A 15,000-nucleotide genomic window follows, 5' to 3' on the forward strand; every position below is an offset into this window, starting at 1 on the left:
AGAGCCACCACAGCACCTCCGAGGAGCTGCAGGCCACGCTGCAGGAGCTGGCCGAGCAGCAGCAGGTGGTGCAGGAGCTGACGGCGGAGAGCACGCGCCTGGTCGAGGAGAAGCGTCTCCTGCAGACCTCCCTGCAGCAGCAGAGGGAGCGGATGGAGTTGCTGGCCCAGAAGAACGAGACGCTGGCCAATCGGCTCCAAGAGCAGGCCCAGGCCCAGGTCCAGAGAGAGGAGGAGCTGGCGGGTCAGGGGCCCCGCCTGGCCGAGCTGGAGCAGAGGTACGGTGAGCTGGTTGAAAGCTCCCGCTTCGAGCGGGAGAAGCTGGTGGACATCCAGCAGCAGCTGACAGGCAGTCTGAGGGATCTGGAGCAGGAGCACCAGGAGGCTCAGGTCCAGGTGTGCTGCCTAAGGGAGGAGACGGACGGCCTGCAGGCTCAGCTGGACAGGGAACTGGAGGCCGGGGGACTGGCGGCACGCGCCACGGAGGAATACAAGGCCATGGCAGATGGTCTGAAACTGGAGAACAGCAGGCTGAAGGCCCAGCTGGACATAGAGAGGCAGAAGTTGTCTGAGCTGAAGGCCATGCAGAGCACCAGCGATAGCACCGAGCTGCAGGGTCTGCTGAAGACGGCCCACACAGACAGAGACAGGCTGGAGGTGGAGCTCTCAGAGCTGAAACAGGAGCTGCTGGAGGCGCGGGCTGAGACAGAGCATGCCCGAGACACGATATCCAAGGTAGGAGTTGAAACTGTGCCGTTCATAATGCTGTCAATTAGTATTATTATCTCTCAAACTTCTGTCCCTTGTGGGATTTAGAATTTACAGTACATGATTTCTTCCTCTGCCATATAGCCACCTGTGCTGTGTGCACAGATGGCACAGGTACACACACACACACACACACACACACACACACACACACACACACACACACACACACACACACACACACACACACACACACACACACACACACACACACGCACATCCGATTAGGAAATGGACTGTACTTTCCATTGGCCTTTGGAAGTCAAAGGTTGTCTTTTAGTCTCCAGTTTGTTGGTGCTTCCATCTATGTGCACATGTCATACAGTATGTGACTCATTGCAGTCAGACAGCTTGTTCCATGTTGATGCATTGTTTTTGGTGACGATATGATGATGATGATTTTAGTTCGTTGCAGTAAAATGCACATTTACTGCAAAGAAAGTACTGTAGGGAAGGAAGGAAACAAGAAATAAACTATTACCTTTAACCAGTCTCTATTTTGAACATTTGGACGAAAATCTTCAAAGAATTTCAAAATTCAGACAGACTGCTATCAGACCAAATAGTTCCTAACATTTGGATATTTAACTTATCGTATGACAAATTGTGAAAATAGGGACGCAAGGTTGAAAGTGGTTAATGAATAAAACAATATTATGTGCTACAGCGGTCTGAAGATGCCAGTCTATGGTCAATAGTCTAATGCTTTGTGGCTGGTGCTAGTCAGTTTCCCCCACCGCCATAGCACATTAACGTCATCCAAATTGCTTTCATGTGTTTGTAGGCTACGCGGCAGTGGTTTTCCCCTTCAACGCCACAAATGTCAGCAGCACTGAGGCAGTGTGGGATTTGGGGTCACGTCTGTGGTCAGTGGGGTGTGTCCTCATCAGCTGTATGATGTCATCATTGTTGGACAGCACACTTGTTGCCCATGCTGATGGGTGGTCCATCATGCAATAGCATGGTCCTCTGACTCAGCCTGTTGGCCTCTGCCACATGGGTGTGAGGGTGAACCCGTTCCATAACCTCACTGCCACTGTTAGTCAGATCGCGTGCGGTGCATCTGGATTACTTTTGGTATGTCACGCTCATAGAGATCTGCCTTGTGCTGCTTATACGGACTAAAGTAGCGTTCTCTTGAGTTACTGTAGTCCGACAGGGTCGGACAGGATCCAGAGTCATCTTCATTTTACACTATGACCTGTTGTTTATCATCGGATATGGCAGTGTTGCAGTCACAGCATTTGCGAATATATCATCATGTTTTTATAAATAAACGTCCTGTTTACAGCCTGCACTAATGCATTAATAGAAGATGCTTTATTGAGACTCAGTCCAGTTAAGTATGGAAGATTTGGGGGAAACAAATGACTCTGACTTTTATAGTATGTAAATGTATAGTAAAACTGTACAAGAAAGGGTTGGAAAGTGTAAGAAATACAGATGTTCAGTCGTAATTTACACAACCATGGCCATTTCATATCTTGTTGTGAATAAAATAGGGTAATGAGACCAATAATAAATGGTCCTGAAACCTGTGATCGACGCTTCTCAAAACTATGCGTTTGCAGCATAATAACTCTGCAATGCTAAGCAAGCTAATAATGCTTGTAATAGTGTTTTGTACTCGGTGCAGGCAGCAACCGGGAGCCAGTGCCCAGTGGGGGAGCAGAAAAGGAGGGAGACATGTGAAAGTGTTGGCTGGTTGAAGACCAGGCGTGCTGCGGCATTCTGGATCATTTGGAAGGGCTCAAGTGAGCATGCTGGGAGGCCACAGGCCAGTAAGGAGGGAGTTACAGTAGTCAAGTTTATTTCCATAGACACAATTTGCATAGAGTTGTCTATGGAAATAGTGTTATCCTGCATAGGGCAGGACTTACCTGGGAAGGAGAGAAGCTCAATCTTACAATATCTGCGTCAGTTTGAGTTGGTGGGAAGGCATCCACTGTGAGATGTCAGAAAACAGCTGATTGATCATTGCGGTGATTGGGGAGCTTGTGAGCAGAGATAACCAGGAGATTTAGTGTAGACAGAGAAAAGGAGGGGACCAAGTGTAGATCCCTGGGGGAATGGGAGGATGAGAGCAAAACCTTTCCAAGAAACGTGGTTGGGCCGGTTAGTCAGGTATGAGAAGAACCACTTTAGTGCTGTCCCATACATATACACAAATACATTGATACAAATATAGACATTTTTCATGTGTATTACATTAATACAATTGATAACAAGTTATTGATGATAACAAGAGATTATCCCATGTTTTAGTGCATTCAAGAATGGGGCTAAAACGTTCCTCGAGTAATATTTTAAAAATGTGTGCGTGACCTGTGTAAAAATGTGTAACCTTGATACTCAAATAGGTCAGGTGATCCCTCTTTACGTCAAATCGACGTATGAAAATCTTTGAATGAAATCTTGTCTAATTTCAATGTATACACCAGTGACTTAATAAGTCCCCCCACAGTGCCCCTTCTGTATTTAAGAAAATGTCCTAAATGTTTCCTTCTTTGTGCAAAGGTGGAAGCCAAGTGCCAACAGGTCCAGGAGCGAGCGGAGAGGAGAGAGCAGGAGCTGATTGTCAGGGTGAACGTCCTGGAGGAGGTGGGAGTCCAGGCGGAGAACAAGCTGAAGGAGCTGAAGGAGACCATCTTTGAGCTGGAGGACCAGGTGGAGCAGCAGAGGGCCATTAACCTCCACACCAACCAGACCGTCCTGGACATGGAGAGTAGGTTCACACAACCCTGTGTGTGTGTGTGTGTGTGTGTGTGTGTGTGTGTGTGTGTGTGTGTGTGTGTGTGTGTGTGTGTGTGTGTGTGTGTGTGTGTGTGTGTGTGTGTGTGTGTGTGTGTGTGTGTGTGTGTGTGTGTGTGAGTGAGGGAGTGGAACTGGAGATAGGTATGTTCCATGTTTATGTGTTTGTGAACTAAAATCAGACTGATGAATTAGACAAAGCACCAGAGATTTGCACTGTTTAATGATATGTTGGAAATGACAATATTTTCAATATTTGTGTTTCAATATTCTTTTCCTATTGCTATATTGTAAATAAGAATCTATAATATTGATTATTTACAATTAATGTGTTGCCCAGGTCTGTTCTTGACTTACTGTGCTCCTCAACTTTGTCAATAATGATAATAATGAAATATCTTACCAATATTGGCTAAAATAGAAAGTCACTTCATTAGGTGTTAAATGACAAAGTATGAATTAGTAATGAATTTACAAGTAGTTTCTCCAAACTGTTGAGACCCCAGCAGTTACCAATAGATCTCAGTATTTATTTCACCATTAGCACAATCATTCTCTCTGCAGTGGGATAACAGAAAGTTATGGTTCCACTATAGAGACAGATACAGTCCTGTGAGCTCAGGCCGTTCAGTTTCTCTATACTGTATATACAGCTTCCTCCTCCATGTTTTGTACTGTATCTCCTCAGTGTGTTGACCAATGATCTACAGTATTATTGCACGTGGGCAGTGACCACTATGAAGGGAGTGAGGAAACCACATTTTTTACTTTTCCCAAATGTAAGCTGTTTATACGCAAATATTTGTGAACTCTCGCACTATTAAGACGCTGCTGAGTGGAAATGCCCTCGTTAATTTTCTCCTCAGTAGGCTGACCAATAGATCTCAAATTGCACACAGGCATGGACCATTGGCGTATGCAGAGAGTGAGAGAGCCAATTCTTCACTTTGCCCAGATGTAAGCTGTTTATTAGCATTTCTGTTAACTCTCACCCAATTAAGGCTGCTGTGGGTGGAGACCAGGGGAATTACTCATGGGAGCAGTGCCAGGGTTAATGGATTGACAGGTGTTTCTAATCGTCTAATGGTGCTCTTCTCTTTATATTACTGTACCTGGACTCAGGGCTACAGACACATACAGCACACAACACCAGAGAGACCACCAGCAGAGATAGAGAAAGCTGGCTCAATGGTGGAAATGGTGTGAAGGACTTTGATTTAAATGCAAGCAGCAGACCCAGCAAGGCTGGGATACACAAAGCCTACAGTACCTACAGTATATAGTCTCCGCCAGGCCAGGTAGTAGAAGTCAATCTTAGCCAATCAGGATGGAATATGAAAAATTGGACAGATCTGTCTTGATCACAGGACTATAGAGATAATCTGCACCGATTTGCGTGATATTTGGACGAAGTCTATAGGAGAAATATAAAACAAAATTGTTTCGCAAAAATCGGCCTCCTGGTGGCGCAATAATAGGCCAATGTGGAAAATGTTCGCATTTCTTCATTGGCCTAGTGGGGATGTGTGTGCAAAGTTTCAGGACAATCAGACGTGGAATATGACAAATCGGACAGATCCGTCTTGATCACATAACTATAGAGATACTGTGTACCGATTTGCGTGATGTTTGGACAAAATCTGTAGGAGTAATATAAAAAAATGGACACAATCACAAAACGTTTTGGCCACAACACACAGTAGCACTAAGCGGTGTGCTATTGAGCTAACAACCACGCTGAGCAAGACCTAGCCGGTTGGCGATAATTGTTTCCGTAGGATGAGCGGGGCCAGACACGGTTTCTGATTGGCTGAAACGGGGTAGGGCGCGCTCAGCTGTGTTTGCTTGGACCGTGCGTGAGACAGTGTTCACGTCTCGGAGGTACCGAGACTAGGGGGGGGGGGCGAACTCGAACGGAAGCGGACTTCGCAATGTTCGGCACGGCGACTCGCTCGCCTGAGCTCGCTCGGTGGTGCCTCTAGTGGCTCAAGTCCGCTTCAGACGGGCGCCTTCGTCGGGGTGTCCAAAAACAAGGCCCCACTCATCCTAGGAATACAAATTGAACAGCCGGCGAATTGTCTAAGTAAACAGACGTACCAGAATTTGGCAGAAGTACCGACCAAGGAAATGACATTGACGCTTTACAAATCTGTTTACATTCTCCATGAATTAAACGAGTGTTGTGATTGGTCGAAAAAGTTTGTCATGGGGAAATACTGTACATACGACGGAAGTCCCACCACCTCTGTAGACACGCTTTAGGCCGTGACCAGGCTTTTCTCCTCGGAGATGAGTAAAGGCTGGAAACGAGGCTACCTAACGACCAATCTGCGGACAGGGACTTTAATACAGTTGCCTGGCTGTTCTTATCAGTGTGTTGGTATATCAATCTGAAACTGATTGAACTGATTTTCCATGCAGGCTATGGGATCTGTAATGTCAGTTGTGGTCCTAAGGCTCAAGTCTTCACATAGTTTGGGTGCAAGCATCGCTGGGTATGGACTAGTATAATTTAGTTATGAGAACATCTTCCATTAACATAGCACCCTTAATGCTTAAAGGACATGCTTATTGTCTTCCCCTTCAGCAGACACAGGCACTTGGTTCTTCTGACTGCATACTGTTTTATGATCCAGGTTGTCTCCCATTCCCTGTTAATGCAGTTTGTTAATAGTTGGTGACAGGATAAATGATATTTCCACGGATTGTCATGAGTCATGACAGATTGTGTCGATTTATGGCATGGAGTTAGATGTGTGACTGATGTCATGACAATTTAATTAATGAGAAATACTCGGGAAAAGATATGTTGCAGCCAAGAAGCCACACTTTTACAAGAGACTGTCAACTGGCTGCAATATTTCCACTGTATCTTAAACACGACTTGCTGTATTGTATTTGATTAGTGCCAATCCCACTTGAGTTTAAGGCAAGGATGCTTAATCATAGATGTCGTTGTCATTGCAGACCACGTGAAAAAGTTGGAGGACCAGAAATCTGATGTGGAGAGACATCTGAAGGTTCAGAATAAACAAATTAAGGTAAGAATGATCTATTGGTAAAGCAATCCCTTCAACATAATGTGATTACCTTTCTTCTTTTGGCAGCAAGTGCCATTATGTTTAATCCTGTGCATACTGTACAGGATGGATATGCTATGTGTATACTGTATATGTAGATATCTTTTGTTTCCTCCCCCCCCCCTTGTTCCCCCTGTCCCCCCTCTTCCTTTCTTTCTCTTTCTGGAAATAACAAAAACGATGGAGCTTGCATAAAAACCTGTAAATAATACATTTTTATATTGCACTTTACATTTGAAACAAATCTCAAAGTGCTACAGTACAGAATAAAAAAACATTTGCATAAAAACAATCTAAAAAAGGAGGGTTTAAAAAACAATTAAAAAAGCAAGGGGGAAAGAAAACCTAGGGGGTAAAACCCGAATAGCTAACCGAATGCTTTATTAAAAAGGAAAGTCTTTAGTCGTCTCCTGAAAGCATCGACAGACTGTGGAGCTCTTAGCTGCTCTGGGAGTGAGTTCCACAGTCGAGGAGCCGCTGAGCAGAAGGCTCAGTCTCCAATGGTGCAGAACTTGGTGGGGGGGACTTGGAGGTGGTTAGTGTTTCCAGAGTGGAGGTTGCGAGTGGAGGTTTGTGGCCCGAGCAGTTCCTTAAGGTAAGGGGGGGCATTACCGTGGATGCATTGATGGGTTAACAGGGAGATCTTGTACTCTGTCCGGGAGGAGATGGGAGATCTCTGTGACAATAAAGGTGATTCTGATTCTGAGGTACCTCTGTTTAGCCTTGCGCTCTGCAGTGTTAGCAGGTGGGAAGCCGGTAGGCGATTGTGTCCTTGTCACTGTACTACTGCGACTCCTAGTGGTGGGTTGGGGCGCCTGTTCAGCAAGGAGGGGAAGTGTGGAAGATAGCACACAGGTTACACAGGTAACGGTGGATGGTGGGTCGACGTCAGAAACGTAACATCCCGGGAATTGCGAGGTGCGCCATTACGCTTCGCAATTCCGGGGGTCTGCCATGAGAATAGTCACACGAGGGGCCACGTCAGGGCCGCCCAGGGGTCACAAGCACACCGATGCTCCAATCTGCACCAAACTTTGCACAGACACTGTTCAGGGGTCTACCATGAGAAAAGTCATACCAGGGGCCATGTGTGTGTCCTAGGGGGTCCTGACATGGCGCACAGTTGCTCCTGGGTCTGCCATGAAACATACTAACTTGCACACATCACATACCGTATGGGGCACTACAGCAGTGTTTCAGCAGTGTTTAACACTTTCAACTAACCCTGAGGAAGACTTCACTGTCGAAACGTTGGTTTCATTTTAAAATAAACATTTTGCATCGTGGCTAAGAGCTGTGCGGCCTCATTCTTTCTCAATACTATTACCTGCCGCGACCAGCACCTCATTAACACAGGTGTTCGCTCCCTCCTTCTGTGTTTGCCTAACACTTTCAAATAGCCATAACATGGTGACCATTGCTCTGATCAGCACAATATACAGTAGTACTAGATTTGAAGGCCGTTGCTGAAAATCTAGTTTTTTTAAATAGCACATCTACAAACACACAACACACCAATATGATGCTTTGTAACCTTGTAGCTTAGCTATTTTTTAACATGTTTGAGTAGGGCTTAAGTGGTTAAATTACAAGAATTTAAGTTGTGTTTATTTAGAAATAGAATAATAGAAAATGTAGTCAAATCTAAGCTATTGAAATGTATTAGAACAAACATTGGTAATCGGTTGGTTCGGGCTCTAACCAATATACATGTCTGTGTGTCCCCCAGGATGAAAAGGAAGACTGGCGTCGCTTCCAGGCGGACCTCCAGACGGCTGTGGTGGTGGCCAATGACATCAAGGTGGAGGCCCAGCAGGAGCTGCGAGCCCTCAGGAGGCATCTGCAGGAGGAGCAGGATCGCAATGCCAAGCTCTCCTCTGACCTTGAGGCACTGCAGGGAGTCAGGTACCATCTCAATTGTAGTCTTCATTGAATTATTTATTTGTTTTTGGCCCCCACAAACCAACCCCACCCCACCCCACCCTCCTCTCCTCTCCTTTCCTCCCTGGCACCCCCTCTCAGCTATGGGCTGCAGTCCCCTTACTCTTCCTAACACAGTCTGGACATGAGATACCTGTCAGAGCCTTGCCATATCCCCTTAATTCTGCATATGTCTTTATTTATTCAGAATACAGTCAGTGATGTGTATGTAGTACAGGAGGATTTCCACTTTCAGTTCCTGAAGGCAACCATTCCACCCTCACTTTAAGAGGCTTTCTAAATTAAAATTCTTGAGGCTTGTGTTGTTTAATGTGCTGAATTTTACTGTATAATACAGCCACATTTATAGTCTTAACTATATTATCTGTTAAAGTCCAAATCTGTGAGTTTTATGGCTGAATGAATCCTCAAGACAAGAGAGTTTAGTGTTCTGGGACTTGGCAAGCTCTGTTGGTAGGTTAGCAGTCTCCTGCAGTCTCTCCCTCTGTTTACTTTGGTCCTCTGAGCTGCTGCCTTCCTCCGTCTCTCTTTTTGTCTCTATCTCTTCCACACTGACCACCTGTTGTAACACTCAACCCTCACATTGCACAAATACAGGGTACTCTTTCTGCAGGGCAAAGTTTTAGTAGATTCTCTCATTCACTTGTGCTTCCTCGATCTAAGTGGTGTACAATACAACAATGAGTGCCGTGTACTACTTTGCATTCACTGCTCATTTCTCAGATGGACAACTGTAGGGGCCGTTTAAAAGCAGCTAAACTCATCTGTGAGGCAGTATTGCTGCTCTTGCACTGTAGCCTGCCAGTGATGTGACTGGTGTATTGATAAAGTGTGTCTGTGTGTGTACATGTACTATAATGTGAGCGTGTGCATGCTGTAGTGTTTTTGACCGTGTTGTCCCTTTTCATTATCATGTCAGGTCAAATCCCCATGTTGCAAAGTCAGCCTGGATGTGCTAATATTGCTGTATTTACTATATATTTCTGTCCACTCATTGCAAAAATACATATTTTTAAATCAGTAAATAAATTAACTACGGTATATTAAACAAAAACGGTCATCAATTCACAAACGTCAAGGGCCATTTTCATTTTATCAAAAATAAAACAAAACAAAAAAAACATCCATTTACAGTATGTCTGGTACAAAATGTAAACGGGGTCTTATCGGCATTCCAGGCTACAGAATGTTCTGTCAGTGTGTAGTAGACAGTAGATAAACTAGCCCATTTTCTCTGGGATTAGCCGCTATGCTACGTCGGCTCCCCTCCCCTCCTGCAGCAGCTCCCTCAGATGACTCATTCAAAGATGTCCCTCTGACAAGCCTCCTTATGTCAAGACCAGGTGAGTTCCCTGTCCTGCCAGACCACTTTCAGCCAACCTAACATCTCTCTCTGCTGCTGCTGCTGCTGCTGCTGAATGGCCTTTTATCTTTGGTTTACTTCCCCTTTGCTGCTTCATAATGACTTTGTTTCTCTCTCTGTATGCCTGTCGGATGGACTGGCTGACTGGACTGTGCCTGTTGGGGGCTCCCATGTCTGTTTTTGTGCCTGGAGTCTTGTTGCTTTGCCTGGTTAGATTGTAGTATATCCCTGCTTGTGTTTGGCACCACCTGCTGTCTCCTACCGTTTTTTTTTTTTTTTTGGTGGAGTTCAGGAGGGTGCTCTGCCCAGCATGACTTGAAATGAACTCATCTGCTTCAGACCAATTTGAGAAGTATACAGAATAATTTAAATGTACTTTGGACCATGTTTGGCCATATTAATCTGTGGGATATGCATGGAACAAAGGACAGAACGAAATACAGTGAGTCTGTCAACAAGTCTGTTGTGTAGTTAAGAAAGGAGAATCTCGGCTAACTGGATAAGCTGCTCAACTACGTATAATGTACATAATAAATAACGAGATGGGATGTTATCCATTCTGTGAAAAAAGAAAAAAGGCTGTTTTGTTGTTTTTTTGTTGTTGTTTTTTTCAAATGTCTCATCATTTCATCTTAACACTGGGTTGCTTCCTCTGTTTATTTTCAGGATCACCACCGGGGCCACGTTTGACACTAAGACGGCAGTAGAAGGCCGGTAGAGGATTTCCACCCTCCAGCTCAGAGCCAACTGAACAGTGTTATAAATGCACCTGTCAAGTCCCATGAGTTATTTAAATTTGATTCCAGGCCAGGGTGACTGGTAGACAAGTATGCCCAGGCAGATATATCTCCACAGTCTCATGTGACAAATTGTGTCTTTGGTGTTTTTATATTCTTGGAATTTTCTGAGTAATTATGTGTAATGTAATGTTTTTTATCTGTTTCTGTGAATGTACTTCTTCTGTGTGACTTTCTTGTCCTACATGTCAAAGAGATGACAGATATTGGAGAGATGATCCTTTTTTAATAGTTTAATAGTAATTTTTGTGCCTTTTAGGATTTAAATTTGCCAAGTGAGAGAATCACAAACAAAGATTAATATAACTTTTTTCTTCTTCTTTTTTTTGTTCAACTCTTTCACATTTCTTACAATTTTTGTTGAATATGTTAAAATATTTAGGTGAACTTCTTTTTATTTAACTTACTGTATGTTACCTCTGACTTATGACAAGTGACACCTTAAAAACTTGGTGTTCATGATCTGTGAAGACATTTCTTTCAATCGGTTTTCTTATTTTTAGAGACCTTGGGTTGGTCTGCTGCTGTAATGGAGTATTTCAAATGAATGCAGTACTATGTTTAGCCATCAGATGGCACAATTGAACACAATATCAGCAGCAACCAGATGAAATCCTTATTGAGATCAACTGCACTAACACACACACCTACAGTATTTTGTACATGTATTAGCCATGTATTCATATATTCCGCTTCAGTTTATAGATCATTTTATAGATCTAATTCTGTCTGCCAATTATGACAATGCTGATTCAAGTCTACACAGGGAACATAGGTATATAGGCTATGCTGGCAGTACTAAGAGCACTGCCCAAATTTGTCGTCACTGCCACAACCGCAAATGGCCTTGCCTCACACTAATTTCTATCATTAGTGTGAGTTTTGGACAAGAAACAGTGCTGCAATTTCCTTGAAGGAATATTTCATTACGTTAAATGGAATTCTAACACATGATCAGTTCATCTCCTTCATTATCCTTCTTCGGGAAATACTTTCCATCATGGACCAACTTTGACCATATAGAGGGTCAATACATTGTTGCTGAGATACATTGTTGGTCTGTGGCTCTGACGCCACTATGACGTTGATCAAGACCAATTTCATCACCTAATATGGAGTTTTCTGTGTTACATTGGAGCAAGGACATATTGACCTCACAGTACATACTGATATAGTACATACTTCAGAACAACAACAGGATCTCAGTGCAAATGAGCAGACATGGAGAGTAGACTCTGTCTGCATATCACTGTACTTGTACGTTTCAAATCCAGTGTGGTTAGCAAGCAGGGTAGCATAGAATAAAATAGGCTGCCCAATCTCAGGTTACACCTTAAATCCAGCTATTACCAGTGTTATTACATTTGACCAGAGACTGGTGCCCAACACTTAACACACAGGTGGATAACCACCTATAGACCACCTACTGTAGGGCAAGATGAGGTATTAACTATGTCACTGTCAATTTGAAGTGTCTACGGTCAACACATTTGCTCAACAATTACTGTCAATGAATGTGGAACTGTTGTAATTTATTTAGTGTTGTTTTTATCAAGGAGAGACGTGTGATTGGTTTATGTGCCTGTGACAGATCAAAATACACAATTGTGTTTGTCCAGTTAAATCTTGTGTTATTAGGGGAAATGAATAAATGAAATTACTCCAATCCAACTGGTGTGTGTGTGTGTGTGTGTGTGTGTGTGTGTGTGTGTGTGTGTGTGTGTGTGTGTGTGTGTGTGTGTGTGTGTGTGTGTGTGTGTGTGTGTGTGTGTGTGTGTGTGTGTGTGGAGCACCGAAAATAACATATCTACCAGCTCACAATGCATTGTGAGCTTGTAGATCGGCTATTTTCAGCACACTAACCATTGCGCAACCAAGTATATACAGTATTAGGTATTATCTGTCACAAGTTTCTCATCCACTGATAAAGTTACTGCTCCCCTCAAGCTGATCTGGAATCCAATGTCAACAAGAGGGGATATGCATGCAAAGTCTCTTTCAATCACTAAGTGTTATTAGTTCCAAATTTAGACCTGGTTATCTATTCTAGAACATGCGTCCAGTTATTCACTGTTTTTTTTACGCAAACATGTTAGCTCAACATGATATGGATTGATATTGAGTGCTACTAAGAGTACATTGTAATGTCAATATTCTGTCCAGTTCCCACTTTTCAAGCCACAATGTAAAGTGGGTGATTTCTAAACCCTTATTCTGGTTAATTAGTTGTTAATACCTTGTTTTGATAAACATCAGGGATACAAAATATACATTGGCACAAATGGCACATCACATATTTGCACACTTGCCATTGTACCCATGCCACAACACCTTCTTTGCCCAGTATATTTCCATACTACTTCCATTGTGTCCCTTAGGTCCCAAAGTGATGAGGGGAGAGTGACTGACCCGGACGAAGCCCATCACTGGTGTGGCATCCCGATAGCCCAGACGGCCCAGACAGAGTGGACAAACACAAACGGAGATGCCGATTTAGAGCCAGAGGCTACTGTGAAATCCCTCATCAAGTCCTTTGACACAGTTGGACAGAGTGAGCACAGATCAAGTTAATACAAACATACATGACATGGGTTCATATTGATTCATATTGAGTGCTAATTGACTGTTCATTTTTACCCACAGAACTGGGGATAGACTGTTTATGGACACTTTGGCTATATGTATGCCTGTTAATACTGTTAACATACTGTTAGTGCACTTTGATTACATCTGTATTTATACCCGTTAATAGCTCATAATATATAATAATATATACTTAAAGTACCAAAAGTAAAAAGGACTCATTATGCTTAATGTCCCATTTCACAACTTTTCAAAACTTTTGAAGTTTTCAAAATCTTTTGAAACTAGAAAATACAAGCTCACTTCGCGTTGCGACGGGTTGAGAGCTTGTAGATCGCCTATTTTCAAATAGCCAAAATATATATATATAGGGCTGAAGTGGTATATGCATGTTTTGTAATAATAATCAAAATCTACGAAGTAACTAAACTTTTCAAATAATTGTAGTGGAGTAAAAGACAACATTTGCCTCTGAGATGTAGTGCAGTAGAAGTATAAAGTATTGAGAGTAGGAAATACTCCAGTAAAGTAAAAAATATCTCAAAAGTGTACTTAAGTACAGTACTTGAGTAAATGTACTTAGTTACTCTCCACCACTGCTCCTACCGTAGCTGTATCTCTTTTGCTGTATGTGTCCTATATTTCATAACTGCGGTACTGCTGTAACAACTGAATGTCCCCCATGGGATCAATAAAAGGTCTATCTATCTAACAAACAGACAGACAGGCACAAACAAAGGAGCAGAGATATCCAGCTGGGATGTTTCCCATTCCTCTACAGCTAAGTCCTGTATGGTCATGCTAGATGACTTGTACTGTGGATGGGAATTGACAGGGTTATTTAGATTGGCCACAGGCAGAACTGAAGGGCATTGGTTTGTATACTGTACTGTAGGTTTATCAACATAATTACTGTAGGAATGAAGAGACTTCACCCTGGTTTTGCTCAGAGCTTTGCTCAGTGCTTATTATCAGCTCAGTGGAAAGGCTTATCCTGGTCATATTTTCCAACAAATGTGCAGATATTATTATAGTCCAACATAATCAGAAAAAGCCTGCATACTCACAAAAACTGTTGAGGCCCTTTGGCTGCAAAAATAGATTTATTTGCTCAGTGGAAAAAAAGAAAAAGATAAACGTTTATGCCTTCAGAACATCATCAGCTATCAGATATTATTAGTTATTATTATTACATTAATTCAAGGGCTTCCATGGGAACATACATATTTTTTAAATCTCAATGGGATTTTCTCCTGGTTAAATAAATAAATAATCAGTTGGCATGGCGTATTCCAGCTGAAATACTGTCGGCTACACTTGAAGTATATAGCTTGAGGAACCGTTCAATGGAGTTCGATTGACAGGTGCCGCCATCTTGTGAGGTTTTCAGCTATTACTTTCAATGGTGTGACGTCACATTCTCTTTCTATATCAAGTTGCACTATTTACTGTATCATTCATGTGGTGACACACAAACTAATATAATATAGTATGCATGTACTGTATGGGTGTTTCAGACGGACCAGCCCACACGGTCCAAATGCCCTCCTCACAGAGAAGTCCTCTAAGTGGTATCCCTGTCCGCACGGCCCCTGCTGCTGCAGTCTCACCTATACAGGTAAGATATGCACCAGTTGCTTTTTTCTTTCTTTCTTTTTCTTAGAGAATCCTGATAAACTTCTGTCCTGATGTAATAACCCCGATTCTGGTCCATGTCC

The 15,000-nt window shown here is 43.1% G+C and overlaps 1 protein-coding gene across 3 annotated transcripts in view; it reads left to right on the plus strand.

Moving 5' to 3' along the window:
• specc1 (sperm antigen with calponin homology and coiled-coil domains 1) overlaps positions 1-15,000 on the plus strand; it is an 83,316-nt gene that overhangs the window by 46,083 nt on the left and 22,233 nt on the right. For all 3 annotated transcript variants that reach the window (XM_084074728.1, XM_084074727.1, XM_084074729.1), the window contains 6 exons: positions 1-734; positions 3,285-3,492; positions 6,486-6,559; positions 8,328-8,503; positions 13,078-13,250; positions 14,800-14,900. The exon at positions 1-734 is cut by the window's left edge and continues 819 nt beyond it. In XM_084074728.1, coding sequence (XP_083930854.1) covers positions 1-734; positions 3,285-3,492; positions 6,486-6,559; positions 8,328-8,503; positions 13,078-13,250; positions 14,800-14,900 — 1,466 coding nt within the window. The remainder of the gene's footprint in view (positions 735-3,284; positions 3,493-6,485; positions 6,560-8,327; positions 8,504-13,077; positions 13,251-14,799; positions 14,901-15,000) is intronic.

This window comes from Gymnoscopelus microlampas (genome assembly GCF_963454915.1).
Source record: "Gymnoscopelus microlampas genome assembly, chromosome: 12".
NCBI classification, from domain to species: Eukaryota; Metazoa; Chordata; class Actinopteri; order Myctophiformes; family Myctophidae; genus Gymnoscopelus; species Gymnoscopelus microlampas.